Source organism: Gekko japonicus, unplaced genomic scaffold, assembly GCF_001447785.1.
Source record: "Gekko japonicus isolate JY-2015 unplaced genomic scaffold, Gekko_japonicus_V1.1 scaffold451, whole genome shotgun sequence".
NCBI lineage: Eukaryota > Metazoa > Chordata > Lepidosauria > Squamata > Gekkonidae > Gekko > Gekko japonicus.
Genome location: NW_015175983.1, coordinates 1,050,330 through 1,077,429, shown reverse-complemented (window position 1 = coordinate 1,077,429; position 27,100 = coordinate 1,050,330). Strand labels below are relative to the sequence as shown.

Genomic DNA, 27,100 nt, shown 5'->3' with positions numbered 1-27,100 from the left:
GTATGTTTTGTAGTCTGTTGTGTTTGGAAAATAGGTTTCCTGGCTTGCTCCTTCTGCTTAATTTAGGCATCAGTATTAATAAATACTTTCCAGTCAGTGGTTACCGGACAATTTTGATAGTTACAAGGCTTCAACTTTGCTTTCTGAATAGAATAGACTCTTCTCTGTTGGTGTAAACAGTGAAATGCCATTCAGAATTTCCTCTCTGTGTGTGTGTGTGTGTGTGTGTGTGTGTGTGTGTGTGTGTGTGTGAGAGAGAGAGAGAGAGAGAGAGAGAGAGAGAGAGAGAGAGAGAGAGAGAGATTGACACCAGGCCAGAGAGAATGCAGCTTTTCGCCCAGAATCTAAAAGAGGGAGGAAGATTATTAGGCAGAAGCTCTCCCCATCCTAACTCATATGCTTAAAAAATATATTGAATGAAACATTTGTGAAGGTGGTGGCAGCAGCCTTGTGGGGTGTGTGTGTGTGTGTGTGTGTGTGTGTGTGTGTGAGAGAGAGAGAGAGAGAGAGAGAGAGAGAGAGAGAGAGAGAGAGAAGTGCCATCAAGATGCAGCCGAGAGAGAGAGAAGTGGCATCAAGATGCAGCCGACTTATGGCAACTCCGTAGGATTTTCAAGGCAAGAGAAGTTCAGAGGTGGTTTGCCATTGCCTGCCTCTGCATACAGCCCTGGAATTTCTTGTTTGTCTCCCATCCAAATACTAACCAGGGTCCGACCCTGCTTAGCTTCCGAGATCTGGGCCACCTAGGTCGTGGGGGGGGGCAGCCTTATAGCAATTTCCCAAAGTGATTTAGGTCAAAAGTGGACATTGTGAGCAAAACTGGGATTCCATCCCCTCCTTTAAGAAAGGCAGAGGAATATTCTTCGCAGGGGAGAATCAGTGAGCGCGAACAGGGCGGCAAGTAATCCTTCCCATGGGCTGTGACTCCTCTCCTGAAGAACTTTCTCAACTATCTTTTGCCCAGATGGTCTCTGAAACAGGTTTGCTGTGAGCAAGAACACTCTAGAGCAGTGGTGACGAACCTATGGCACGGGTGCCAGAGGTGGCACTCAGAGCCCTCTCTGTGGGCACGCGTGCCATCTCCCCAGCCAAGACCAGACCATCATTAAAGTGTCGAATTCTCTGCCAAATAATTGTAAGTCAATGAAAGCATTGGGAATTGTTTTCCTTACTTTGTTTGGATCATCTTAAGTTAAGGCATGAGTTGTTTTTTCTAAAGTAAAACCTCCGTATTCAGGTTAAATTGCCGTGTTGGCACTCTGCGATCAATAAGTGGGGTTTTAGGTCGCAGTTTGGGCACTCGGTCTCTAAAAGGTTCGCCATCACTGCTCTAGGGGGAATGTCGGGAAATTTGGTAGGCGTAGGGTGGCCACCTGCCTGGAGAAGGGAAAGAAAAGTCCTCTCTTTGATGGAGGCTTAGCCGGGTGCTGTTTACCTCCAAGCCAAGAAGAGCTTCAGCTTTCTATTTCCACATATTTAAGCTTCTGTTGAAGGGAGGGGCCCGTGGGGAACCCTAGCGATGCAGCCCCTCGGACTTGGCGATTCTTCCTTGTGAAGTAAGAGGCCTTCGTTTGGGAAACCACATTGTGTGGGATTCTGTGGGTCGCTTCCACTGTGAGTGGTGGTTTCCTCTGGAGCAAGTGTGCCTTCCCCTGACTGAAGAGGCTCTTCTGCTAGCCCCTTGCCTCAGCCCAGCATGCAGCAGGATCAGTACATTTGTGGCCACAGGGTAATTTTCCTTTCACGCTTCACTCTGGCTGGCTGCAGACGAATAGTGTGTCGAGCACTTGGAACAGCTTCCGTCTGAGTGCTTCTCTGGCCCGCAGCAGGGGTAACTTGAACATAATACCTGTGTTCCATAAAGTAGCAACTGGCGACCCCAGGGCCATGGGGGTCTTCAAGGCAAAAGACGAGCAAACGTGGTTTGCCATTGCCTCCCTTGGCGTCTTCCTTGCTGGTCTCCCATCCAAGTACTGAGCAGGGCTGACTCTGCTCAGCTTCCGAGCTCCAATGAGATTGGGCTGGGCTACTAGGGCAACTTGGTAAACGTGCAGATATAATGGAGGGGGGGGTGGCCTAACTGGGAGAGAGAAGGCCCAGGTCTTCCCTTTTCATGATTCTGTCTGGTGCTTTTGTATTTCGCCCTTCCTCCAAAGAGCTCGAGGCTGTGGACAAGAGTTCTCCACCCATTTTAACATCACAACAACCCCGTGAGATAGCGTAGACTGTGAGAATGAGTGGCCTGGTGTTGGTCCAGTATGGCAGCCATGGGGATTTATTTATTTATTATTATTATTATTTTTATATTTGTATCCCGCCCTTCCCAGTGGGCTCAGGGCGGCTAACAAGGGCAAGGTCATTTGCCATGCCATAGGTAAAAACATATAAAACATAGTAAAACATCCAACACTAAAACCACAGTAACTCAATCCATTACTAATATCCTAAATCCAAGATGGTAACACCGCAGTTCCAGATGGTCCTCCCATAGTATACGCGTCCAATGGCAACAGCTTGTCAGATCTTCAATGGTTTCCAGGTTCTTCCTCGGGCCTCATCGATGCATCCTTTAAGATACCTTGATGGTGGTGGTATAATGGGGCGGCGGCTCCTACTCAAAGGCCTGGTGGAAGAGCTCCGTCTTACAGGCCCTGCAGATCTGTTCAAGGTCCCGCAGGGCCCGGATCTCCCCTGGGAGCTCGTTCCATCAGGTAGGAGCCACCACCGAAAAAGCCCTGGCCCTGGTCACAGCTAGTTTCACATCCTTGGGACCCGGGATGACCAACAAATTTTAGGTCCCCGACCGTAGTGTTCTTGGGGGAACATGTAGGGCAAGGTGGTCCCTCAGGTAGGCTGGACCCTGGCCATTTGAACCGAATGCATCCTTTTGTGGCTCACGCGTGAGTGGAGGTGTGAAAGCTTGCCCATTGGCTGGCAGACAGTTTCTGGGCTGCTCAGTTTCCTTCCCACCTCAGGTCTTCATTCAAAGTTCTTCTCAGATGGCCAGCCCTGCGAAGAGGGGAGAGGTATCCTTGGGGAAAGGGGAGAGTCAGTGTGGTGCAGTGGTTGGAGTGCCAGACAAGGATCCGGGAGACCCAGGTTCCACTCCCCGGCCTGCCACGAGCCAGACTGACCTTGGGCCAGTCGCGCACTCTCAGCCTAACTGACATCACAGGGTGGTTGTGAGCATGGGTCATTTCCTGCAGGAGCGGAGCTCCGGCAGTAAAGAGCCCAGGGGGCGGGCACATGCAACAAGCCCCACCCCTGCTCCCAGCAGCCCTCAGTCAGAGCAAGAAGCAGCCAGGTAAGCTGCAGAACCCCCCAGCCCCCCGGTCCAAAACAATCCAGTGGCACCTTTAAGACCCGGTTTTATTCAGGTACAAGCTCCCCCTCCTCTGCGAGGACAGATCTGCACGTTCCCCGCCCCCCAATAGCTAGCAATCCAAAACAGTCCAGTGGAGCCTGAGCAATGGGTGTTGCCTTCTGACACACTTCCGGTGATGTCAGGGGGAGTGGCATATGCAAATAAGCTATGCTAATGAGTGATGCTAATGAGCTCCTGCACCTCTTTTTCTACGAAATGACCCCTGGTTGTGAGGATAAAATGGAGGAGAAAGATATAAGCTTCCTCGGGTCCCCACTGGAGAAAGGCAGAGTAGAAATGAAATGTAGACATGGATTGAATGAGCCCCTTTTCCTATCCTTGGGGGGGGGGGGAGTTCCTATTTTTGTTGCTGGGTCTTTGTTGCCTGCCCAGTCCGTTCCCTCCAGATGTGCCACGAGCTCAGCTCGACTCACTGCTGGGAAGGACAGTACTTGGTACCTGTGGTAGGCAAGGAGAACGTGCTTACCTGTGAAGGGTCATGAAGCGGAGCTGGGTGGAGCGCGCCAGGAAGCAGCCGCCTTTGGACCCACGATCTCAGGTCCGACTGACTCTTTACTTTTCTCCATCAGTTCACCCCAGTTGATATAAATTGGCTTTTAATTGTTCCTGGTTTTTATTCCTTTGCCGGGCGAACTGCGTTTTGGCCATTTGACCAAGATCGCCAACCGATAAGCAGTGCCGAATCTGAAATGTGTGTTTAAGATAAAGGCATTCTGTTGCCCAAATAAATCTTTTTATCTGCGGGACTGTAAGCCGTTCAAGAAGGTTAGAACAGTATCTCAAGCAGAAAATTATTATGTCCTCCATCAGAAGTGCAGCTGGTTTTTTTCCAAGACGTCTTTGCTTTCCTTTGACAAATACGATTATCGGAAGACTGTGTTTGCAAAAATATTAAACAAAAAGGAGCTGTCTGAGCAGATGATTTGTGGGGAACCATCGCCATGGCCCTGAAAGCATTCCGGTGAAACAAAGGGAAGATTAATGAGGCTTTCCTGCCCTGGCTCCTGTCACTTGTCCAATTACGGCCAAACTACACGTTACCCTTCTACAAGAGATCGCTGTGGGGACTCACAGCCAAATAGTGCCTGTGCATTCCTAGAGCCTGCAGGGGCCCAATTTAGATCAGGACTATGGCGTGGGGGGGGAGGGACTTTTGTTTTCACACACACACACACCCCGTGCTGCTTTCCTGAGCTGAAACAGCCCTGGAGAGGCATCCCAACAGAGCACATAACACCTGGGCCCTTTCAGCTCTTGAAATGGTGCTGGGGGCGGGAGGCGTGCCTCCTTTCCACACAGTAGCCTTAATCCGAATCCGACCCCCCGTGGTGCTTCTAAATGGAATTACCATGGAAATGCTCTGGATTCTGTGTCTTAAAGTGTGGTCAGGATTACATGCCGTTAGGTGAAGACAATGAGAGGTGGAATGGACATTACAACAAAGATCTCCAGATCTGAATTATTGTAAGGCACGTTGTTGATATTTTGGATTCCTAGGGAGCAGACTCTCTGCTGACAGCATATAGTACCACGGGTGGGTCTCTCCATAGAGAGACTCCCCAGGAGCTGTTGCTTTTGCCTGTGCTGCGACCAGTGTTCCCTCTAAGCTTAGTTAGGGTGGGCCAGCTCACAGTTTTTGAGCCTCCATCTCACACATTTTTATCTCAGCTCAGGAAGGAGGGCTCCAGAGCAAACTAATTTATGCAGTAGCCTAATCGCCCGCTCACAACTTTAATGCCAGTCGCTCACAAAGTAGAATTTTGGCTCACAAGACTCCACAGCTTAGAGGAAGCCTTGGCTGAGACATGCAGTCTCAGCATGTACCTTTTGGACAGTAGCCATCTCTTGCTTCTTTGGGGAGCGGCTGCTGCTTTCTCCAGTCCAGTCCACCAGGATGGATACCCCCAGAGAAACCAAAAGCAGATATTCCTAGAAACAGAAAGGTACGCCCACGTCCCTGAAGGCCACAGCAAGGACTAATTAATATACACAAAGGCTTAGCACAGGGCCAGGCAAATGGGAACCGAAGCAGTGATGGAGGTTAACGGAAGGGCGTCTGCACTTTCTACAAGATTTAGAAGAGCCAGAAGCAGGGGCTCGAATGCACACGTTCCTCGTTAACAAAATGTTAATCAGCTCTTAAAGACAAGGCCCATTGTGTATGCAGATTGATTGCATTTTGACACAGCACGAGCTCATGGGGAAATGCCAGTTCTAGCAATCTGCCTTTTAATTAAGGGCTGTGTCTTTCCTGAGGAGTTTCAGAGTCTCTCACTGTTGTTTTCAACAGGTTTTGCTGTGTTTTTCTCGAGACACCTCGGTCCTGCAACACTTTGTGTACAACAGTGCGACTCCACCCAAGTCGTACATTAGAGGTAAAGAAACGTGTGTGTGTGTGGTTTTTTAAATGCTGCTTGTAAACAATTATTTGTCCGTTTTTTTCTTGGAGGAGGTTTTGGAGTTATGCGAACTTTCCTCTGTTTTATAGAGGGATCCTTCAATTTAGCGACATTTCAAGGTAGGTGGGCTTTCAAAATGGGAGTATCCAAGAACCAGATTCACAGCCGAGTATGAATTTGACTAAAGATACAAAACACACCGTGCATACAGAATATACAAACTATAACAAAGATTTTAATAAACTATACCCCATGTGATTCAATATCTATAATGTTCTATTCTATGAAACACCTCGTTTCTATCTTTGTTACCAACCATATATTGAGCCAGTTTGGTGTGGTGGTTAAAGTGCACGGACTCTAATCTGGGAGAACCGGGTTTGATTCCCCACTCCTCCAATTGCACCTGCTGGATGACCTTGGGCAACCCATAGTTCTGGCACAGCTGTTCTTGAAAAAGAGCAGTTTCTGTCAAGAGCTCTCTCAGCCCCACCTATCTCAGAGGGTGTCTGTTGTGGGGAGGAGAAGGGAAAGGAGTTCGTAAGCTGCTCCGAGACTCCCTTGGGTAGTGAAGGGCGGGGTATAAATCCAATCTCTTCTTCTTCTCTGAATGGTCGATATTATTTCAAACAGGAAAGCCTGTGTTCTTCTCAGTCAGGTTCTCATGAATGACCTCTCTTACCTTATGAAGAAAAACTCTTAAACTACTCCTGTGCCTTCCAATCATGTGCATTGCACATCATGATGCCTTCCATCGATTTGAGGCTTTAAGAGGAGGGGGGGTTATTGAGAAGAACATCGGTTTTCCTGTTTGAAATAATATTGATTTGAGGCTTTTCTGTTTGAAACAATATCAATTTGTATGGCTTCTGAAGAAGCATGGTTGGAAACGGGCTGCCGGTTTAGGCCAAAAATTAAAGCCCGAAGTGAAATTAATAAGCCTAAAGTAAAAGCCAGAAGTGAAACTGACATAATTCAGTGGAGAGAAGCCAAAGGATAAAGAGGACATCATAATCAGAGGTAATGTACCTGATGCACTACATTGGATTCTCCTGTTGAACTTCCCTGTTGAATTTTCACCTGTAAAACTGGAGTCAACTGACCTTGATGTACTGCATTGGACTTTCCTGCTGAATTTACCTGCTGAATTTCATATGCTGTGAATTCAGACGTTCCTGTTGTAGACATTATTGAGGTCTTGTATATTTAAGCTTAAACTAGAGACTTTTGATATGACGAAATTGTATAGAGGAATCATGCGGTTGATAATAGAGACAGAAACTAGGTGTTTCACAGAATAGAATTTTATAGATACCGAATTGCACGTGGTACAGCTTATTAAAATCTCTGTTGGTGCATGTTCTATATGCACAGTGTGTTTTGCATCCTTAGTCTCCCAAACACTGTGGTTCCTTGTACTGTTTACTCGACTGTGGATTTGAGCCTGGGTCTCCCCGGCCCAAGTCGCTCTCCGTTGCAGACCATAAAGCCTTTTTTGCTGCAGAAATGACTGGCTTGGCTTCGAGCATCTGGCAGCCCTGAGCGTCTCCTGGATACTGCTGCCGCCGTGGCTGAGCCCGGAAGAGGCTGTGGAGGCCCGGAGCCGTGCCAGGCTCAGTGACAAGGGGGTATCGGAAGGGAGCCTGGGATCAGCGGGCGGGGGGGGATGGGATCCCCCCCTGTGAGTCTCAAAGGGCCCCCCCCCACTTGTTATATAATCGTGAATCTCCAACTTGATTTAATATTGCGGCCCTGACCTGGATAGCCCAGGCAAGCTGGAGGATCTCCTCAGGTCTCGGGAAGCTAAGCAGGGTCGACCCTGGCAAGTACTTGGATGGGAGACCTCCAAGGAATACCAGGGCTGGAACGCAGAGGCAGGCAATAGCAAGCCACCTCTCTGAAAGCATCCTGGCCCCACGAGGCATCGCCAGAAGTCACCATGACTTCCGGGCACGCAAGCGTGCGCGCACACACACACACACAAAGCCCCTAAAAATGTTCTATGTTGTGAAAATTGATCAGAAACTTGTAAAATTGCAGGCTAGTCTTGAATGGTATTCTTGAATGGCAATGGTATTCCCAGTAGTCATGTATGGCTGCAAGAGTTGGACCATAAGGAAGGCCGAGCGCCGAAGAATAGATTCTTTTGAACTGTGGTGCTGGAGAAGACTCTTGAGAGTCCCTTGGACTGCAAGGAGATCGAATCAGTCAATCCTAAAAGAAATCAACCCTGACTGTTCCCTGGAAGGCCAGATAATGAAACTGAAGCTCAAATACTTTGGCCACCAAGTGAGAAGGGAGCACTCGCTGGAGAAGACCCTGATGCTGGAAAAGACTGAAGGTCAAAGAAGACAGGGACGGCAAAGGATGAGATGGTTAGACATTGTCATCGATGCAACGAACATGAAGTTGAGCAAATGTCAGAGGACAGCGGAAGACCGGAAGGCCTGGCGTGATCTGGTCCGTGGGGTCGCGAAGAGTTGGACTCGACTGTGCGACTGAACAACAACAAAAGTCTTGAAGAGCCACTGTGGTGTTGTGGTTCGAGGGTCAGACTAGGACAGGGGTGGCCAAACTTACTTCATGTAACAGCCACACAGAATAAACGTCAGATGTTTGAGAGCCGCAAGACATGAGTAAATATCACACACACGTTTTTATTGGAAAATATACAAATTTGCTTTTTATTAACATTAAATTAGGCTGTGTGAAAGAGCCACCTGCGGCTCCCGAGCTGCTGTTTGGCCACCTCTGGGCTAGGATCTGGGAGATCCAGGTCTGAATCTTTGCTGCGCTTTGGAAGCTTGCTGGGTGACCTTGGGTCGGTCACAGGCTCTCAGCCTAATGTTGTGAGAATGGAATGGAGGAGAGGAGAGCGGTATAAGCAGGAACATGGAAAGCTGCCCACCAGGTCTCTGGTTCAGAACTCTCTTCTGCCTCATACTTACTCTGCAAGCCGCCCTCACAGCCTCAGTCCCACAACCTGTTACACGGGGAACCACGATTCTGGCCTACTTTATAGGGACAGTGTAAAGATTATAATAGGGTGATGTATGGGAAGCACGTGAATGCTCCCCATGGTGTTACATAAATTCTAAATTGAAAAAGCAGAGGGCTCTAAAAGAAGAAGAGGAGGAGACTTGATTTATACCCCATGGCCCTTCACTCAGAGTCTCAGAGTGGCTGACAGTCTCCTTCCCCTTCCCCTCCCCACGACAGACACCCTGTGAGGTAGGCGGGGCTCAAAGAGCTCTCTCGAGGACTGCTCCTGAGAGAACAGCTGTGAGAGAAGTTGTAACTGACCCAAAGTCACACCAGCAGCTGCACGTGGAGGCGTGGGGAATCGAAGCCAGTTCTCCCAGATTAGAGTCCATGCTCCTAACCGCTACACCAAACTGTAGGGATTCCCTTTTTTAGCTTACTTTTGGTGACAAATCATATATTCCTTCTTAGGTTAGTTTTCAGAGAGAAAAATGGTTGTTTTAAAATCCGTACAGGCCTGTACTTATTGGCAGCTAGAACCTTGCTGTTTGGTAGGCTTAAAGCACATGATTAGCTCCCCCCCCGAAATAATAATAATAATAATAATAATAATAATGATAATAATAATATTCACATTGCAACCTAAACCACCAATGTCACCCAAATTCCAACTTCATGCAGCATTTAAAGCAATAATAGCTCTCGAATAAAAACTGTTTTTAAAGATGTCAACTTTGGTTAGATCGTGCTGAAAAGTATATGATTGCTTCATCTAAGTCAAAGAAGGAATGCTTGCACTTTTTGTGTGTGTGTGTGTTTGAACTCTGATATTACTGAACAAGTACAGATAAAAGGAAGTCCTTCTTCACCCAAAGAGTGATGAACACATGGAATTCACTGCCACAGGAGGTGGCGGTGGCTACAAGCATGGACAGCTTCATGAAAGAATTAGATAAGCATATGGAGCAGAGGTCCATCATTGGCTATTAGCCACAAGGTATAGCTAGGACAGCGTTCAGTGCACCTTGGTGTCTAGTCACGCCGGCCACATGACCACGGAAACATCTCTGGACAGCACTGGCTCTTCGGCTTGGAAACGGAGATGAGCACTACATCCCTAGAGTCAGATTCGACTGGCTTTCGAGCAAGGGAACCTTTACCTTTGGTTCACAATGAGAATGGCCAGCTTCATCAACACTACAATGGAGCATCCTGACACCAAGGTTTTTACACCTGCCCAGATGCCATCCTTTGAGTAAGGTTTTAGGTTTCAGTATTGGCCACTCCTTATAGGTAACCTCCCACTCCTATAGGTAACCAATAGGATTGTTTTTGGGACGGACTAACAGGTAGGTGGGTCCACAGTTTGGAACAGTTACCACCCGTCTAATGGACCCACTATAAAAGGTAAGGACTATTCAGCTGGCCCTTCCTAGCTAGCATCCCCCGCAACAACCCCTGTCTGCTTTTTACTCCTCTTAAGTCCCACTTGCTATCCCCAAACCCTTGCCTCTACTTTGGTCTCTTGATCTGCAGTCAAGAGACCCACACGTTCTGGCTGGTTCTGGTCGTATGTGAATTCCCTTTAGTTTACATTTCTCCCCCATCCATTCTTCATTGGAACAACCAAAGCTGCGAGACAGATAAATATTGCCCATCATCACCCCCACCTGCTGTCAGCAAGCTGCCATGGTGTTCTGTGTTAGTTGTATCTCTGTACAGTTGCTAACCCCCCCCTCCCTGCGCGCCAGTATTTTACTCTGCTGTAATGCCTAAGCCAAACAACTGGAGGATGTGATGTGGGAGTACGCTTGACTGCCAGCTTGTTGCTTTTAGAGCCTGGGAACTGCACCTGTATTATGTCTGGAGATAGCCTGGTTCTCAGGGAATGAGCGCGCAACCGTTTCCTTTCACCCGCCAGCGGAAAGGTGACCCATTGGTTCTGTACCTGGTTCAAATCCCTTTATCATGCTTGCCCTAACCGTTTGTATTCAGTTCTAACAAAGAACGTGTTTGAGTGTCTTTCCAAAGCTTTGAAATAAATTTTGCTTTTCTTTAAAACGTGGATTTATTCTCGAGGCTTGGGGATCCAACACCTGCTAATGCAACTGTGCTTATTTTAATACTGTAATTCTAAGGAACTTGATTGAATGTGTGAGTGCATCAGTATTGTTTGTATGAGATTTATTCTTTAAGTAAAATACATTTATTTTAACAACAACAGCCTCGAATCCTTCTCTGGTAACCCTTGGTGGGAACAGGACCCTGGTATAGTTGGCAAGAACCCATTTATGAATTGCCAGTTGCTGTAAATAAAGCAATTCGGCTAACATAGTGTCCTAGCCCCACTAGTGGACCTCCTGATGGCACCTGATATTTTTGGCCACTGTGTGACACAGTGTGTTGGACTGGATGGGCCACTGGCCTAATCCAACACTGGCTTCTCTTATGTTCTTAAGATATTCAGTGCATTGGGCACGATCCTGTTCTGCAGGTAAGAAGGACAGAACAGAAAGGCTCTTCTTGGGCTGGTTGTACCTCCTGAGGCCCCTGACTCCTCCTGGTGAGGAATGCAGTGTCCCAGGCCCTACAGCCATATGCTGCACCTCCGAGAAGCAGAAGCGTGTACTATGCACAATGTAGTTTGCGCCACTCAGAAGAAATGGTGGCCGTAAAGTCAGGTGCCACTGAAATGAGGGCTGTGGGGAGGAAGGAATGTGGGGCGCGAGGGTCTTTCCCCCCCTCCCCGCCTCTTCTGCCTTGGCTTGTCAGCATCCAGAGCCAGAAATGGGGGAAAGGATTGTGCCTTAGGAAAAAACAAAATGAAAAGCTTCTAAAATCCACTTGAGAAACATGGCGGGCGACTCTGACTTTTGCATCTTGATGAAATCTCACATCTTGTTGCACATACAAGACTTCTTAATTCTGTCGGAGCTGCTCTGGTGGGTCCTGTTAAGGGCCGGTTCGTCTCGAAGCTCTTTCAAGCTGCCCCCTCTCGTTCCTTTTACTTCCCCAGCTGTGTCTCGCTGTCTACAAATCTGGGTCAGATTTACATTCTGAATGGGGACCAGTCTGTGCTGCATTGCTAAATCTCTCTTCCTCTTTTTATTGTCTGTGCTTTTCACAGGGAGACTGGGGATGGAAGAATACGCTGTCTGTTATCCACCAAACGGTAAAGAAGTTATACTATTGCCTCCTCTAGTGGGAACAGTGGGAACTGCAGCCATTTCTAATTTTTATGCTTGGCTCTTTCCATAGAGACAAAGAGGGGGGGGGGTTTTTTTTGGGGGGGGGGGAATGTCTTCCGAGAGTTGGAGGTGGAGAGACAGAGCCATTGTTGGTCCCTGTGAGCACCGTTGTCCCTTCTTGTCCCTGCCAAATGGGCTTTGCTGTTCTTCATAAAGCTGCAAAACATGTGAGTGGGTCGATTGTGAGAACGGAGTCTCTGCAAATACATCTATATCATGCTTTATGTGTGTACTGGATTGGGGTCCCTGTGCCTGTGACTGGAGAGACCCATTCCTCAGCAGCAGCAGAGCACACAGGCTTTGCATGCGTGACATTTCTAGTGAGGGGATCTCTGGGGAGGTTTTCAGCAGGTAGCCTTTCTCTGCAGCCGTGTGTCTAGGTGAGTTCTATTTCCTACAGCTCAATCCGTCGCCGCTAGGCCGTGGGGCAGGCCCGCAGCGACAGTGGGGCATTTGGGGGCCTGGCCCCCGACTTCCTGCCAAGGCCCCCCTTCATTTCAGCCCAGCCCCCCCCACTCTCTGGCAAGATGTGGTGGCCACCATGAACTCCCCCTGCACCGCTGCTTCTCCTTACCTCTCTCTGGGGCCAGCTGAAGCATGCGAGTTACCTTTAACTTGATTTAGCCAGTGCCCCCCAAAGAATTAAAATGCCCCTGTGACGACCCCTTAACTGGGGAAGTCTGGTTTTACTTTAAAAGTGTTCCTTTTATTTTATTTTACTTTGGGTATCCGGCTGCCACCAGGAAATTTTATAAGGCTTTCCAAACTTTTTCCTTTAATATTCCCATCACAGGGTAGGTGGATCGAGATTTTAGGCTTTCAGGGAACTATGTGTTTCCTGGGAAGAATTTCTTTAGTACTGGTATCTTAAATAAAAGTAGATTTATTGATTTTTCACACACTTTTCTCTCTTACTGACAGGGATCTGGGCATGTAACTTAGTAACACTTTTTTCCTTCAGGCCACATACGGTTACTGTTTCTTTATACTTCAACTTTTCATAACACACACAAGACTTCTCTCTCTCAGACCTTAAAACGAACAAACTGCTTAACTCTTTTACTACACAGAACCAAATTATCCCACACAGGGATGAGTCTCCTTCTCTCAGAGACAAAACTTAACTAACTGCTGTTTCTCTCACAGAACTCAGAACTTGACTGACTAAACTGTCTTTCTCAACAGTCATCTCACTATCTGTCACTCCTGATAGACATTCAAATCATCCACACAGCATCCATTCCAAAACCCCTCCCCCTCTCTGTCACTCACCAATCATATCACTTGCCTGATTCCAGCACTCTAGATTATCATCACAGCCATGCAAACCAAACTTTTAAAAAGACACACACACATATAAACAAGGAATTCCTGGCTACAGACCTGCCGTGGGGCCTAAAAATCTGCAGTAATCTGGCAACACCCCAGTCGCTATGTGATGAGTTTCTTTTTCTGGAGAGAGTTTGACTCTGCCAAGCTGCCAGGAGGCCAAGTGAAGCTTCAAAAGGTCTTGTGTTCGACACCCACTAAATGTCAGAAGGTGGCACAAAGCAAGCCTCACCTGGCGGCAGCAGCAGCTTTTAATGGCCTCTGACCGGGCAGTTCCTGGCCTCCACTGGAGCTGGCTGGATTTCGGTCTTGCTCTGGCTGCCTGAAGGCTCTACTCTATGGGATACCGGGGAGGAGCCTGTGAATAGAGTTTCCAGCAGGTTTCCCCCCCCCCAATTGAAAAAGAAGGCAGGCGGGGGGCCCAATTCAGGACAGTGCTGTGGTTTGAGGGGAAGGGTTGTTTATGCCAGGGTGGTGTAGTGGTGAAGAGTGGCAGACTCTAATCTGGAAAATTGTGTGTGGTTCCCCACCCCTCCTCCACATGAAGCCTACTGGGTGACTATGACACGTGCCCCCTTTCTACTGGCGGTACCGAGCGCCGAAGAATAGATTCTTTTGAATTATGGTGCTGGAGAAGACTCTTGAGAGTCCCTTGGACTGCAGGGAGATCAAATCAGTCAATCCTCAAAGAAATCAACCCTGACTGTTCCCTGGAAGGCCAGATAATGAAACTAAAGCTCAAATACTTTGGCCACCAAACGAGAAGGGAGCACTCCCTGGAGAACACCCTGATGCTGGGAAAGACTGAAGGTCAAAGAAGACGGGGACGGCAAAGGATGAGATGTTTAGACAGTGTCATCGATGCAACGAACATGAAATTGAGCCAACTTCAGAGGATGGCGGAAGACCGGAAGGCCTGGCGGGATCTGGTCCATGGGGTCGCGAAGAGTCGGACTCGACTGTGCGACTGAACAACAACAACCACTGTGAGGGTCTACATGTTGTACCTGGTCAGAGCTGCTGATAATTTTTTCTGACCAGTCCTCTGTACAAATCTATAATAGTCTCTTCGGGGTATTTTAATTTATTTCTTCTTGGTCAGGGATATTTGTAAGGACCACTGCTTAGTGTATTTGCTTTACCATTAAATAGGCACCACGGCTTGTTGACTTTAAAGCTGAACAGGCTTTATTTACAAACAACACAACAGGAGGATGGAATATATATACAAAGGATATTTTGTTTCCTTTCAGACTTTAGTTCTTGCCTTTACGTTCACTTAGGCTGTATGTTTATTACTTTCCGTTCATACACAGGTGTTCATCAGTTCACTAAACACGCTTATACTCCCACTCTGGCAACTACTTTGTGGTTTTCCTTTGGCTTTTACTAACAGGTCTCTCTGAGTCTCCCGGGTCACCAGACCAGCTTCCCAGACTCCTGCCAGACCGCTCTTTAGCCCTTTCTAAACCACCTCCCTGAGCTGCGGTGGCTCAAGTGGTTAAGACGCTGAACTGCAGGCTGTGGAAGGTCGGTAGTTCAGCAGTTCGAGACCCAGGTTGCCGCATGACGGAGTGAGCTCCCGTCTCTAGTTCCAGCTCCTGCCAACCTAGCAGTTCGAAAGCAAGAAATTGCAAGTAGATAAATAGGTACCACTTCAGTGGGAAGGTAACAGAGTTCCGTGCGCCTTGGTGTTTAGTCATGCTGGCCACATGACCACGGAAACGTCTTCGGACAGCACTGGCTCTTCACCTTTGAAACGGAGATGAGCACCGCAACCCTAGAGTCGGACTCGACTGGCTTTCGAGCAAGGGAGGCCTTTACCTTTACCTTTAAACCACCTCCAGTTCCTTCTGGAAGAATGTATCTGGTGTTTGTGTTTTACTGTTCCCACTCTGTGCACTCTCCTCTTTCACTTTAGAGGGACTCGGGGCAACAGGTCCTCAGCCACAGTTCTCTCCTCAAACTGTGAACAGGCTGTTTCCACAGAGCTACAGAGATCTGACTCCTTCAGTCTGTTAGCTCTCTCTCCAGCAACTAACTCCTCTGATCAACTGACCAACGGCTTCTCTCCAACTACCTGCTAGGTCCAAAACCGCCAATTCCAAACTGACTCTTTGGTCCATTAAATGCCAATCACCGAGGTTTCCGAGCTAAATGGGCCCCTCCTCACTTAGTCATGTGACTCAGCAGGGTTCCGTGTTTCCACTCTGCTGGTCCCAGAGCTGTAAGTCCGTCACAGGGGCCTTTGGCCAGTCAATGTTCTCTCAAAACTCTCTCAGCCCCACCGAAGGGAATGTGACCATAAGCTGCTTTGAGACTCCTTAAGGTAGAGAAGGGCAGGTTGTAAAGACCTACCCCTCCTCTTCTTCCTTCCCTCACCCACACCATTTTCCTTTTCTGAAACTGCCCCACAGACCCACTGTTTGTCCCACCGGAGAAACCGACAGGTACGTTTGACAGTGGAATCCTGCAATCTTAACTTTCCAAGCGTCATGGGTGGTCCTATGCAATGCTCAAACAACAGCTCCTGTTCTGTGAAAATTCTTTTATGATTTCAAATTCAGTGTCTGCAGTTTGAGTTCAGAACATTTAGTCCATGAGCTATCAGCTGTAGGTTACAAGAGCGGATAGAGCATTGGACTTGGATTCTGATTATCTCTTTATCTCTCTAGCATCTATCATCTATCTATTTTATGGCAGAGTTACACACAGGAAGTATATAATGATATAAAATATGATACCACAGGTATGCAGGCAAATTGGACAGTCCCCCTAAATACGAATATCTAGGTTTTCAGTACCCTCAGTTACAGCTGAGGAGAGTTCATAGAGCTCCGTCACATCTCCCTGGAAAGCACGATGCTCACATCCCTGTGACAGGTGGAAAAGAGTTTGGCGGGCTGCACCACAATCACACCCAGGTCCTGGTGTTTTGCCCCATTTAAGCAACAGGTCTGCACAACTGCCAAAGCCTGTTTGTATCCTGTCAAATCCTACGTGCCTCTGCTTGGTGATTATCTGGTTATGGATATCAGGTGAAACTGATTGCATCCATGTTGACAACCATTCATTCCCTAGATTGAAATTTTGTGATTGCAGGATTTGTGCAGACTTTATTGCTCGGTGATGGGATCTCAGTCTGGATAGGCCCATGTCAGCCATGTCTTTGTGTATGGGTAACTCTCTGTTTTCAAAGGTCTTTCTATATTCATGAAGAGCATCTTGTCTTTGGAGATGCGGGGGAGCGATGTGGCACAACAAGGGTAGCCAACAGGTCAGAGTGGGTTTAATACGTCTGCTGATGGTTCTCATTGTTGTATTGAGTTGGGCATCAGGTTTGTGGACATGGGGTGCTGTTGAGCCACACTGAATCGCCATATTCCGCAGTACTATACAGCAACCCCAAAGCTGAAGGTAAGAGCATAAGAAGAGCCCAGGTGGATTAAACCTGTGGTCTATCTAGTCCAGCATCCCATCTCACACAGTGGCCAACCAGTTCCTCTGGAAAGCCAACAACAGACCCTAGAGGCTGAAGCTTCCCCCTAATGTCGCCTCGTAGCACTGGAACTCAGAGGTTGATTGCCCTGAGCATGAAGGTTCCCCTGAGTCACTATGGCTAGTAGCCACTGATAGACCTGTCCTCCACGAATCTGTCCCCTTTTAAAGATGTCCGTGCCTGACTAGCATAAGATGTGTGGATGCTGTAGCAGGGAAACCTTCACAAGAGCACACACACTGCCCTCCTGTATTCCCATCTGCTTCCTAGCTGCTGACATACAGATCTATTTAAAATCAGGTTTCAGCTCCTGGAATGATTTCCCAGCTTATGTTCTGAGAGCCTGTTTACATTTTGGGTGGTATCCCGTAATAGGCTTCCTGTTCACTTCTGTGGAGGGAAACATGCTGAGAGCTTCCTCCAGGCATGAACAAAGCATTCTCCTGCTCATAGGAGAAAAGGCTCAGGTGGGGTGTCACCTGACGCTGCCACCACTCTGGTTCCAGGCTCCCTTGAGGAGGCCCAGAGCACCCTCCCAAGACCTTTAGACCTCCATTTTGGCCAAATAATAGGCATGAGGACCAGGCAGAGTAAGGAAAAGGTTTATTGTATAGGAGGTCAAACAACAAGGTGCAGAATAATAACAGTAAGTGGGTGAAAAGAAAAGAAATCAAATGCCGTAACGCGTCTAAATATATACTGTCCCTAGCTCACTATCTCAAGTGGCCTTAGACTACTCACCCTCCCCTCAGGATGAGGGTCTCTCCCCTGCAGCAGCCTTCCTTCTGGCTCTGCCCTCTGGGAAAAAGAACAACTTCTGCTCTGGCACCAGCTCTTTTGTTCCCCAGCCCTCTTCTTCCCTATTGGTCAGTTTTGGTCCCAGGGGCTTCTGGGAGCTGTAGGCCCAGCCTCACCTACTGCTAGCCAGGTTCCCTGGGCCTAGTAGGCCTCTGGTGGCACAGCCCACTTCATGACAGGGTGGTTGGACTGCTGCAGTACTGGCTTCAAAGTACTGTTAGCAACTTTAAACCTTTACCTGTTTTAACGATGAAGAGAGGAAGAGGAAGAGATTGGATTTATACCCCACCCTTCACTACCCGAAGGAGTCTCAGAGCGGCTTACATTCTCCTTCCCTTCCCCTCCCCACAACAGACACCCTGCGAGGTAGGTGGGGCTGAGAGAGCTCTCCCAAGAACTGTCTTTGAGAGAACTGTTCTGAGAGAACCTGTGACTGACCCAAGATCACGCCAGGAGCTGCATGTGGAGGAGTGGGGAATCAAACCCGGTTCTCCCAGATTAGAGTCCAGGCTCCTGACCACTACACCAAACTGGCAAGCAAGAATACCTTATGAGCAGTAGAGGAATCCATCATGTTGTGGAAGCTGAAACCACTTATAATGGATTACAGAACTTCAATGCTTTATGCAGGTATTTAGGCATGTGTTGGTGTCTAGAGCAAACATTTGCAGCTTTGTGACTTGCCGTAGCAGATGTGTTGTTTACAGTTCCAGCACAGTAAATGATATCATTTGCTATCGCTTCTGAGTGAACACAATACAACTTCTGAATTGAATGGAATGGGTGTCGCTTGCCAGGCACACATGGATCCTGCCAGGTGCTTAGCAAGTTCCCTGCTAGTTACAAAGCCAGTCCGGGAGCAAAGTCAGAAGATTTTATTGTGCTTCTGGGCCAAATTCAGATTTGGGGTTGGTGGGGCACAAGCCGTGCATGCCTGATGTGCCATTTCCACTGGAACATTTCACATCCATAAAGTTAAATATGTGGTCATGCTCATGGGAGAAACAGGCTTCGGAATGTGATGTTTTGTGGGAACCATACCGATAGGTGCATAGAGAGGCAGTTTATTAAAACGGAGCATCTTTCTTTTGCAGGTGTAATCCCTTTCCACGGTTTTTCAATGTACGGTAGGTGACTCTTCAGTGTTAGCATCCAAGCTAAAAAAATAGGTATAATTAATAAAGAAGCTGGTTTAGATTGCTGTGGCAAAGTGTTTGGAGTGGGCTTTTTTGCCACACAGTTTTTTAGCTTACTTTCTTTGTGTAACTGGAACCTGGGTCTGGCCATGACATGAATGACAGGCTGCCTGGAAACCTTGTGTGGGTCGTGAGTGGCTTTCTAGAAGTGTGGTATGCAGATGTAACACATAAGCAGTGTTCCCTCTAAGCTGAGTTAGTGTGAGCCAGCTCACAGTTTTTTAGCCTCCGGCTCACACATTTTTGTCTCAGTTCAGGAAGGACGGCTCCAGAACACACTAATTTATGCAGCAGCCAAATCACCTGCTCACAACTTTAATGCCGGTAGCTCACAAAGTAGAATTTTTGCTCACAGGACTCTACAGCTTAGAGGGAACATTGCACATAAGTAATATAAAAATCTGCGACAGTTTTTGCCCCAGCAACACATGGACACAGCTGAAAGCTTTTTGTGTACCACCCTTGCCTTCCAAGCGAACCTTGGATAGCTGTTAGACTGGCATTTCCAAGATAGGTTGCACGTGTGAATCTGCCCATCGTACTTCCATATGTGAATAAATGCAGTAGCTGAATGAAATGTAGGGGGAAAAGGAAAATCAGGACAAATGAATAAACAAATAATTCAACAGCTCTGACTTTAGGCTTCTCCGCATTTTCATTTTCCTCACTGGTGTGTACATATTGCTTTTTTGCTCCCTCTAGTGGTGTATTCAATATTACATCACTTTATGGCTGCCATAAAAACCTGCAGTTTAAATCTGCAGGGAGATATGCTGGACATAAGGCAGTGTAATATCGAATCGACCACTAGATGGAGCAAAAACACAAGCAGAACAGAAAGAAAATCCTGAAGCAACAGAAACACACCGGCAAGGAAAATGAGAATGTGGAGAAGCCCTTTCTGTACTTTCCTCCGCAAAGGATTTTGGCACTCTCCAAAGATATAACTTGTCATCTTGTTTGTTTTAATTGTCCTTCTTCATACATTTTGTCATTTGGATCATTTTAGCATTTGACCATTTGGCGAAAACTAATCTCTCTTTACCATTTCAGTTGCTCCGCTTTGTTTTCTGTATAATGAGCCTTCCAAGCTGTATCAGGTATTCCGTGAAATATACGTGCGCTATTTCTTCAGGCTTCATTCCATCTCTTCTCATTCTTCCGTAAGTTTAAGATGAACAGATTTAACCCGTATCTCCTGTTTTAAAATAATGATGATGATAATGAAAGCAAAATATGTCCATTCATGCATCCTGTTGTGTTCGGAAAGCCCAGCATGAGCATATAAGCAAACCTTATTTTATGGGACTCTGTTTTTTTTTTTTTTTAAATGATGTTTATCTCATTTGTATTGCAACAATTCCCTTTCTGTGTCATGTGAGCCTGAGTCAAATCCTTGATTCACAGAGCTCAGTACTCTCTGTTCTTTTGGTTGGTTTGTTTTGTGCCCTCTTCTGGGCATAGAGCAGGGGTCACTGGGGGTGTGGAGGGGCAGGTATTTGTGAATTCCCTGCAGAGTGCAGGGGGTTGGACTAGATGACCCTGGAGGTCCCTTCCAAATCTAAGATTCTATGATTCTATTTCTGACTGACAAGAGCTCTCCAAGGTCTTGGGCAGGTGTTGCATTACTTGAAATCTTCTAACTGAAAACACTGGGACTTTCTGGATGCAGAGCTCTGCCACTGAGCCACGGCCTTTTTGGGAGTAAGGGCAAAGAATCCTGATGCACCACGTTTATGGTGGCAATTGGTGAATCAGGGGGGTCCTCAACCTTTTCGAGCCTGTGGGTACATTTTGAACTCTGACACAGCGTGATGGGCACAACCACAAAAGGGCCACCTGAGGAGCCCTAGTGCAGGGGAGAAGAGGGGTGGATTTAAAAAACACACTGGGAAAGAAGAGTCAGAGAGAGAGAATAAAACAAGCACTATAGTGGTAGCTGCCACTGGAATGTTATTTGAATCTTTACAGCCAATCAGATTTCAGAGGAGCAATCAGAAGCCCTTCTGGGAACATAAGAGAACATAAGAGACGCCAATGTTGGATCAGGCCAAAGGCCCATCCAGTCCAACACTCTGTATCACACAGTGGCCAAAAATACCAGTGCCATCAGGAAGCCCACCAGTGGGGCCAGGACATTAGAAGCCCTCCCACTGTTGGACCCCCCCCCCAAGCACCAAGAAGACAGAGCATCGCTTGCCCCAGAGCCCCTATCTATACCTTGTGGCTAATAGCCACTGATGGACCTCTACTCCATATGCTTATCTAATTCCCTTTTGAAGCCGTCCATGCTTGTAGCCGCCACCACCTCCTGTGGCAGTGAATGCCATGTGTTAATCACTCTTTGGGTGAAGAAGGACTTCCTTTTATCTGTTCTACCCCGACTGCTCAGCAATTTCATGGAGTGCCCACCAGTTCTTGTCTTGTGAGAAAGTGAGAAAAGCACTTCTTTCTCTACCTGCTCCATCCCTCGCATAATCTTATAAGCCTCAATCATGTCACCCCTCAGCCGTTGTTTCTCCACGCTAAAGAGCCCCCAGTGCTTTAACCTTTCTTCATGGGGAAACTGTTCCAACCCTTTTATCTTTCTAGTTGCATCCTGCCTTTCTCCCTTTTCCTCACAAACTTCCCAAGTTATGGGAAGAGGGAGAATGGCCACCAAGGCTAAAACTTAGAGAATCTCTGGAGCCGCATCTCCCTTGTGGATGTCCGTTCTGGCAGGTGTAATTTTTTTAGTTTCTCCTCACTCCTTGTCCAGGAGTTCTGGATCGGGAGGCCCCAATCACGCTCAGAAGGTTTTATCGCAGGGAGACGGAAGCATCAGGTGAACGTTGACCGGCTGCCTCTCTTCCCATATGCTTCCTGACACTTGATAAAGCTTTTTGTGGCCAGGCGGGGCGGGGGAGATACTGTCAGGTGAGAAGGCTGCCGATCATGGAGAGAACTCTCTTGGGCACTGTGTCTTTCCCAGCTGTAGACAACTCAGGAAAAAATATGAAGACTGGGGCGTGCTCTTACTTACCAGCAACACTACGTAACAGTAGACATTGTAGAGTGGAGATCTAGCACTTTGGGAAAACATGGACATTTTTCTCGATTTACATATGTCAAACTCGGAGCTTCATCTGCCATGTGTTTGCTGGATCTCCTGTAAGGGGCATGAAGGGGGGGGGGGGGGTGGTGGATGTGGGAGAGTGGGCACTTTGCACTTTGCTCTGTCGCTTGGTAACCGCTTTCTAAGATGCCGCCCCTTCTGGGAAATAGGTTGTGCACGACCTTGGGTGTCTGCCTTTGCTTGCCACAAATGGATAAACAGCAGGTGGGGGGAAGGAGGCATAGCGATATAAGGGGACTTTAGGCGGACTGGTTGTGCAGAGTGATTGGATGGGTCACCGGGGGTGTGTGTGTGGCATATTCGAATCTTGTATAACATCAGAATTGGAGCCTGCAGAGCCAGTCCTGACATGAATAGTCTTAGCTTGAAGCATGTACGTCTCTCAATAAACAAATCACTGATCAGCGAGTGCCATCAAGGGGCTCAGTCTCTTCCAGAACCTGACAACACAATGCAGGGGGTCCATAACGTCATGCTCGTGAGTGCCACAGTATCTGTGGACACCTCTTCCGGCGCCCCGCCAAGTGTTTTCGAGAAGCGACTGGGGCTGCATAGGGCTTTTGCTTAGCAAGGCTTTGAATGGCTCTCGGAGATCTGATTGGCTGCCCTGCAGGTTTTTTTGTTCAAATGTTGCCTTGGCGGCAGCTGCCACCACAACACAACAGTCTGCACCGTGTGACTGAAGTAAAGCTACGGCAATCATTTTGTGGCTGTCTCCACCTCCTGCGGCAGCCATTTTGTAACTGCTGCACCCACCGTGCCGTGTCAGAATCCCAAAGTTGCCCACAGGCTCAAAAGGATTTGGGGACCCCTGACAAAATGTATCCAGCATCCAGCTTTTTTTTTTTGTTTTAGTGCCGAATATTCTTATTTGTGCCAGCAAAAGGAGACCAGTGGCAGGATATGCGTGTGAGAGCATCCCTCCGTGTAGAAGTCCCGGGCACGGGTTCCAGGGGGATTTTCTATCTCTTGTATTACATAGAGACACAGCAGGATTTAATTTACTTTCAGAGAAATAAGGGGAAGGAGACAGATGCTTAACAAAATGGTAACTTTATTGCCTTTTGCTACGCTGTATTCCTGGTTAGAAGAGAAACAGGCAGCTTTCAAGTCCAGATCGGTTCTAGGCAGCTAAATGATACAAAGTCGTAGCAGTTTAGTTATGGCAATCCAACTGTTCGCAGTAGCATTCAGTGGCAAATCTGAAGTGTCCTTCTTGAATTAAGATCCAGGTGGGGGCAGCTGTGTTGGTCTGAAGCAACAGAACAAAGTTTGAGTCCAGTGGGGGCACCTTTAAGACCAACATTGTTTGATTCTGGGTATAAGCTTTCATGCGCATACATTCTTACAAGTGTGCACAATGCACGTTGTTGTTGTTCAGTCGCACAGTCGAGTCTGACTCTTCGCGACCCCATGGACCAGATCACGCCAGGCCTTCCTGTCTTCCGCCGTCCTCTGAAGTTTGCTCAGTTTCATGTTCATTGCATCGATGACACTGTCTAACCATCTCATCCTTTGCCGTCCCCGTCTTCTTTGACCTTCAGTCTTTCCCAGCATCAGGGTCTTCTCCTCCAGTGAGTGCTCCCTTCTCATTGGGTGGCCAAAGTATTTGAGCTTCAGTTTCATTATCTGGCCTTCCAGGGAACAGTCAGGGTTGATTTCTTCTAGGATTGACTGATCTGATCCCCTTGCAGTCCAAGGGGACTCTCAAGAGTCTTCTCCAGCACCATAATTCGAATGCACACAAATGCACACAAAAGCCTATACCCAGAATTAAACGTTTGTTGGCCTTGGACTCAAGGTGTCCCTGGACTCAAACTTTGTCACGTTGAATTAAGTTAGGCCAAAATAACGTGTTCCTCCTGGATGCTGCTGCACAGATATGGCAAAATGGGAAAGGATGGATGATGAAGAAGAAGAGATTGGATTTATAACCCGCCCTTCACTACCCAAGGGAGTCTCAGAGTGGCTTACAAACTCCTTTCCCTTCCCCTCCCCACAACAGACACCCTGTGAGGTAGGTGGGGCTGAGAGAGCTCTGACAGAAACTGCTCTGAATCAAACCCAGTTCTCCCAGATTATAGTCTGCACACTTAACCACTACAACAAACTGGCTCTCTGGATGGGAAGAGGATGCCTCCATGGGCAGATGCAGCAAACCTCTGAACACCGAGGGCTGGGAAGCACTTGGTCTCGATGTCCTATTTGTTTGGCCCTCCAGGGGAAAGGAAGTGGTTGGCCGCTGTGTGAGACAGGATGCTCAGCTAGATGGACCACTGGTCTGACCCAGCAGGGGCCCCCTTCTGTTCTTATGGAAGGAGTCCCCTCTTGGGAGGGAGGGGCTGTGGGGTACCGGAGGCCACTAAGGTCAGCTAGTCGAGGAGGCCGGAGCAAAGAAGTGGGGAAGAAAGGGAAGGCCACACAGGAAGTGAGGTTTGTGGAAAGGAATTAGAGCAGGAGAAATGAATTCATACTCTGCCTGTCCCGCGGCAGGGATGCCATCTCGTGTAAGCAGGGGAAGAAGGTCTGAGGATGAAAACCCAGTCAGAACGACAGGGCTAAGGCTGCCAAGTACTTACCGCGAATTTCTGACCGGAACATTCCTGCGTGTAACGCACCCGCGCCCCACTATGCTGTCACCCACACGTGACGCCAGCACACTGGGTACGTAGCCGGGCAACACTCTGGCAGTGGGGCTGAAAACTCGAGTTTTCAGCCCCATTGCCAGAGTGTCGCCCGGCTACATGCCCAGCGTGCTGATGTCACATCTGGGCGACAGCATAGTGGGGCACATGTGTTTTCCGTGCGGGAATGTTCCTGCCAAGAACTATGTGTCCCCCCCTGATTCTCGGTAAGTACTTGGCAGCCCTAGACAGGGCTAGCGAAGCCCCTTGTATCCCTTTCTCTTGGACAATGGCCAGGGGATTACAACCAGGAAGCGTCCTAGACCTCATGCAGCAGCACGGAAGACCGATGCCATTGTCCAGGGTCCCTCAGGGGTGGCCAAAATGAATCATATCCTCCTTGGGAGATTTGTAATGGGTCAGGAGATGGGATTGTCCTGCCTGGTTGCGTATTTCATGAAGTTTCTGGGCTAGCCTGCGTTACGAGGGATTCTTTTGAGTCGCGTGGAAAGCCGGGGCTACTGTCCTGCAAACAGCCGGGGTCTGAGGGGGATCGGAGAGTCACGGAAAGGGGTCTTGATCCGGGAGCAACAGCCTTCACCCGGGAGTCCGATGGCTTCCTCTTGCAGCTGCATTTTGTTGCACGTGGTGCGATCATGACCCTCTGCTTTGATATTAAAAACAGAGTGAGTTTGTGTCTTTGTTGGGGAGTAGTCCTCTTAAAGGTAATTGAAAGGTACGGAATGATCTCCTAATGGTGCCACAGTGTGAATTGGTGTGTCCAGGCCCTGCTTTTGACTCAAATCCCAATACTTTGGCCAGTTGCGTGTGCATATTTTAAATTGTATTATCTACCATGTTCTCCCCACTCTGTCATTAAAAACACTTCTCTTTTGTTCTTTTGTTTTGAAACAAGGGCATTGTGTCGTTATGCCTGCTGTTTGAGACTCTTCTCCAGACACATCTACCACAGCTCTTTTACCATCTGCGAGAAATTGGGGCACAACCGTAAGTACTCCTCCCCCCCCCCCGAATTTGAATGCCAACTTGAAGCTTGAAAAGTAGATCCTCTAAGCTGTCAAGCTTAACAGTTTCTTAAAGATAGATTCAGGAGGGTAGCCGTGAAGCAGCGGAACAAAGTTCAAGTCCAAGGGCACCTGTAGGACAAAGTTTTATTCAAGGCACAAGCTTTCGTGGGCACGCCCACTTCTTCAGATACAATGAAGTGGAAGTTACCAGTCCATACATATAGGTAGAGGGTAAGCAGTAAAGTAGCATACAACATAATGAAGATGTTTAACAGATTGAAGGACCAAACAGGAATAACAAGCCAGTTTGGTGTAGGTGTTAGGAGCGTGGACTCTAATCTGGGAGAACCGGGTTTGATTCCCCACTCCGCCACTTGCAGCTGCTGGTGTGACCTTGGGTCAGTCATAAATTCTCTCAGAGCTGTCCTTGAAAAAGAGCAGTTTCTGTCAGCCCCACCTACCTCACAGGGTGTCTGTTGTGGGGAGGGGAAGGGAAAGGGGTTTGTAAGCTGCTCTGAGACTCTGAGTGAAGGGCTGGGTATAAATCCAATCTCTTCTTCTTCTTTATATGGTTACTGTTTGTTTTGGGTTTAATTGGGGCAGGGGGGGCATAAATATTTGAGAATGGGAGACTGATGAGCTGATGTATCCTTAATTGTGAGAGTAATTCACTCAGACCCTGCCACGATGCTCCATCTGTTTCCTCTCAAGCATTAGCATACAGCCTAATGACAATACTTAACAGAGTCAAGGACCAAACAGGAATAATAAGCTTAGTTCATATGGTTGTCATTCGGGGGGGGGGGGGACATAGTGAAGGAAATAAATATGTCAAATTTGGAGATTGGTGGGCAGATGTATCCTTAATTGTGGGATGCTGAGGGTAATTAACTGACACCCTGCCATTATACTCCATCCATCTCCTATCAAGCATGGAGGTGACCTTACAGCATCTTCTTTGAGATGGGGCGACTGGCTGTGTAGGGTTATCTCGCCTGTCCCCAGACCTGAGGAATACATTCCAGCCGACCATTCCACATTACATCACATTCCGCTATTCATCACATCACATAACAATATCCTTATACTAATAGCCAAGTTGCCCCCTCCGTGCGGATATCTATATCTGCACTTTGGGGGCACTTGGGGGGCAGGGGGAGGTTTGTGCACACGTGGGGCAGTCCCCACGTGTGCACAAAAATCTTAAATGGGGGGGGGAAATCGGGGGGATGTTTAAATCCCCACGAAACACACAGAGCGTCCCCTGCGCATGCGCAGGAAACGCTCTGCGCCGCCGCCGCTGCTAGAAAGACAAGCGGGGAGCCGGGAGGGGGGGAATAGAAAAGGCTCGCTTCGGAGCCGGGGGCGGGAGGGGGCTGCGGCGGCTGCAAGCCTCGCCTCGCCCACCCCCCGCTGCCGCCCCCTCGGGCGAAGAGCTCAAGCCCGGGCCAGAGGCAGCCTTCTGCGCCCCCCCCCCCCAACGCCCGCCCGGGGGGC

The 27,100-nt window shown here is 48.2% G+C and overlaps 1 protein-coding gene across 1 annotated transcript in view; it reads left to right on the top strand.

The window, feature by feature from the left end:
- Positions 1-27,100, top strand: part of LOC107123094 (TBC1 domain family member 19-like) — an 81,102-nt gene that overhangs the window by 38,592 nt on the left and 15,410 nt on the right. The window contains exons 5-9 of the mRNA XM_015426270.1: positions 5,676-5,760; positions 11,894-11,938; positions 18,735-18,767; positions 19,890-19,999; positions 25,492-25,583. Of these exons, the coding sequence (XP_015281756.1) occupies positions 5,676-5,760; positions 11,894-11,938; positions 18,735-18,767; positions 19,890-19,999; positions 25,492-25,583 (365 nt within the window). The remainder of the gene's footprint in view (positions 1-5,675; positions 5,761-11,893; positions 11,939-18,734; positions 18,768-19,889; positions 20,000-25,491; positions 25,584-27,100) is intronic.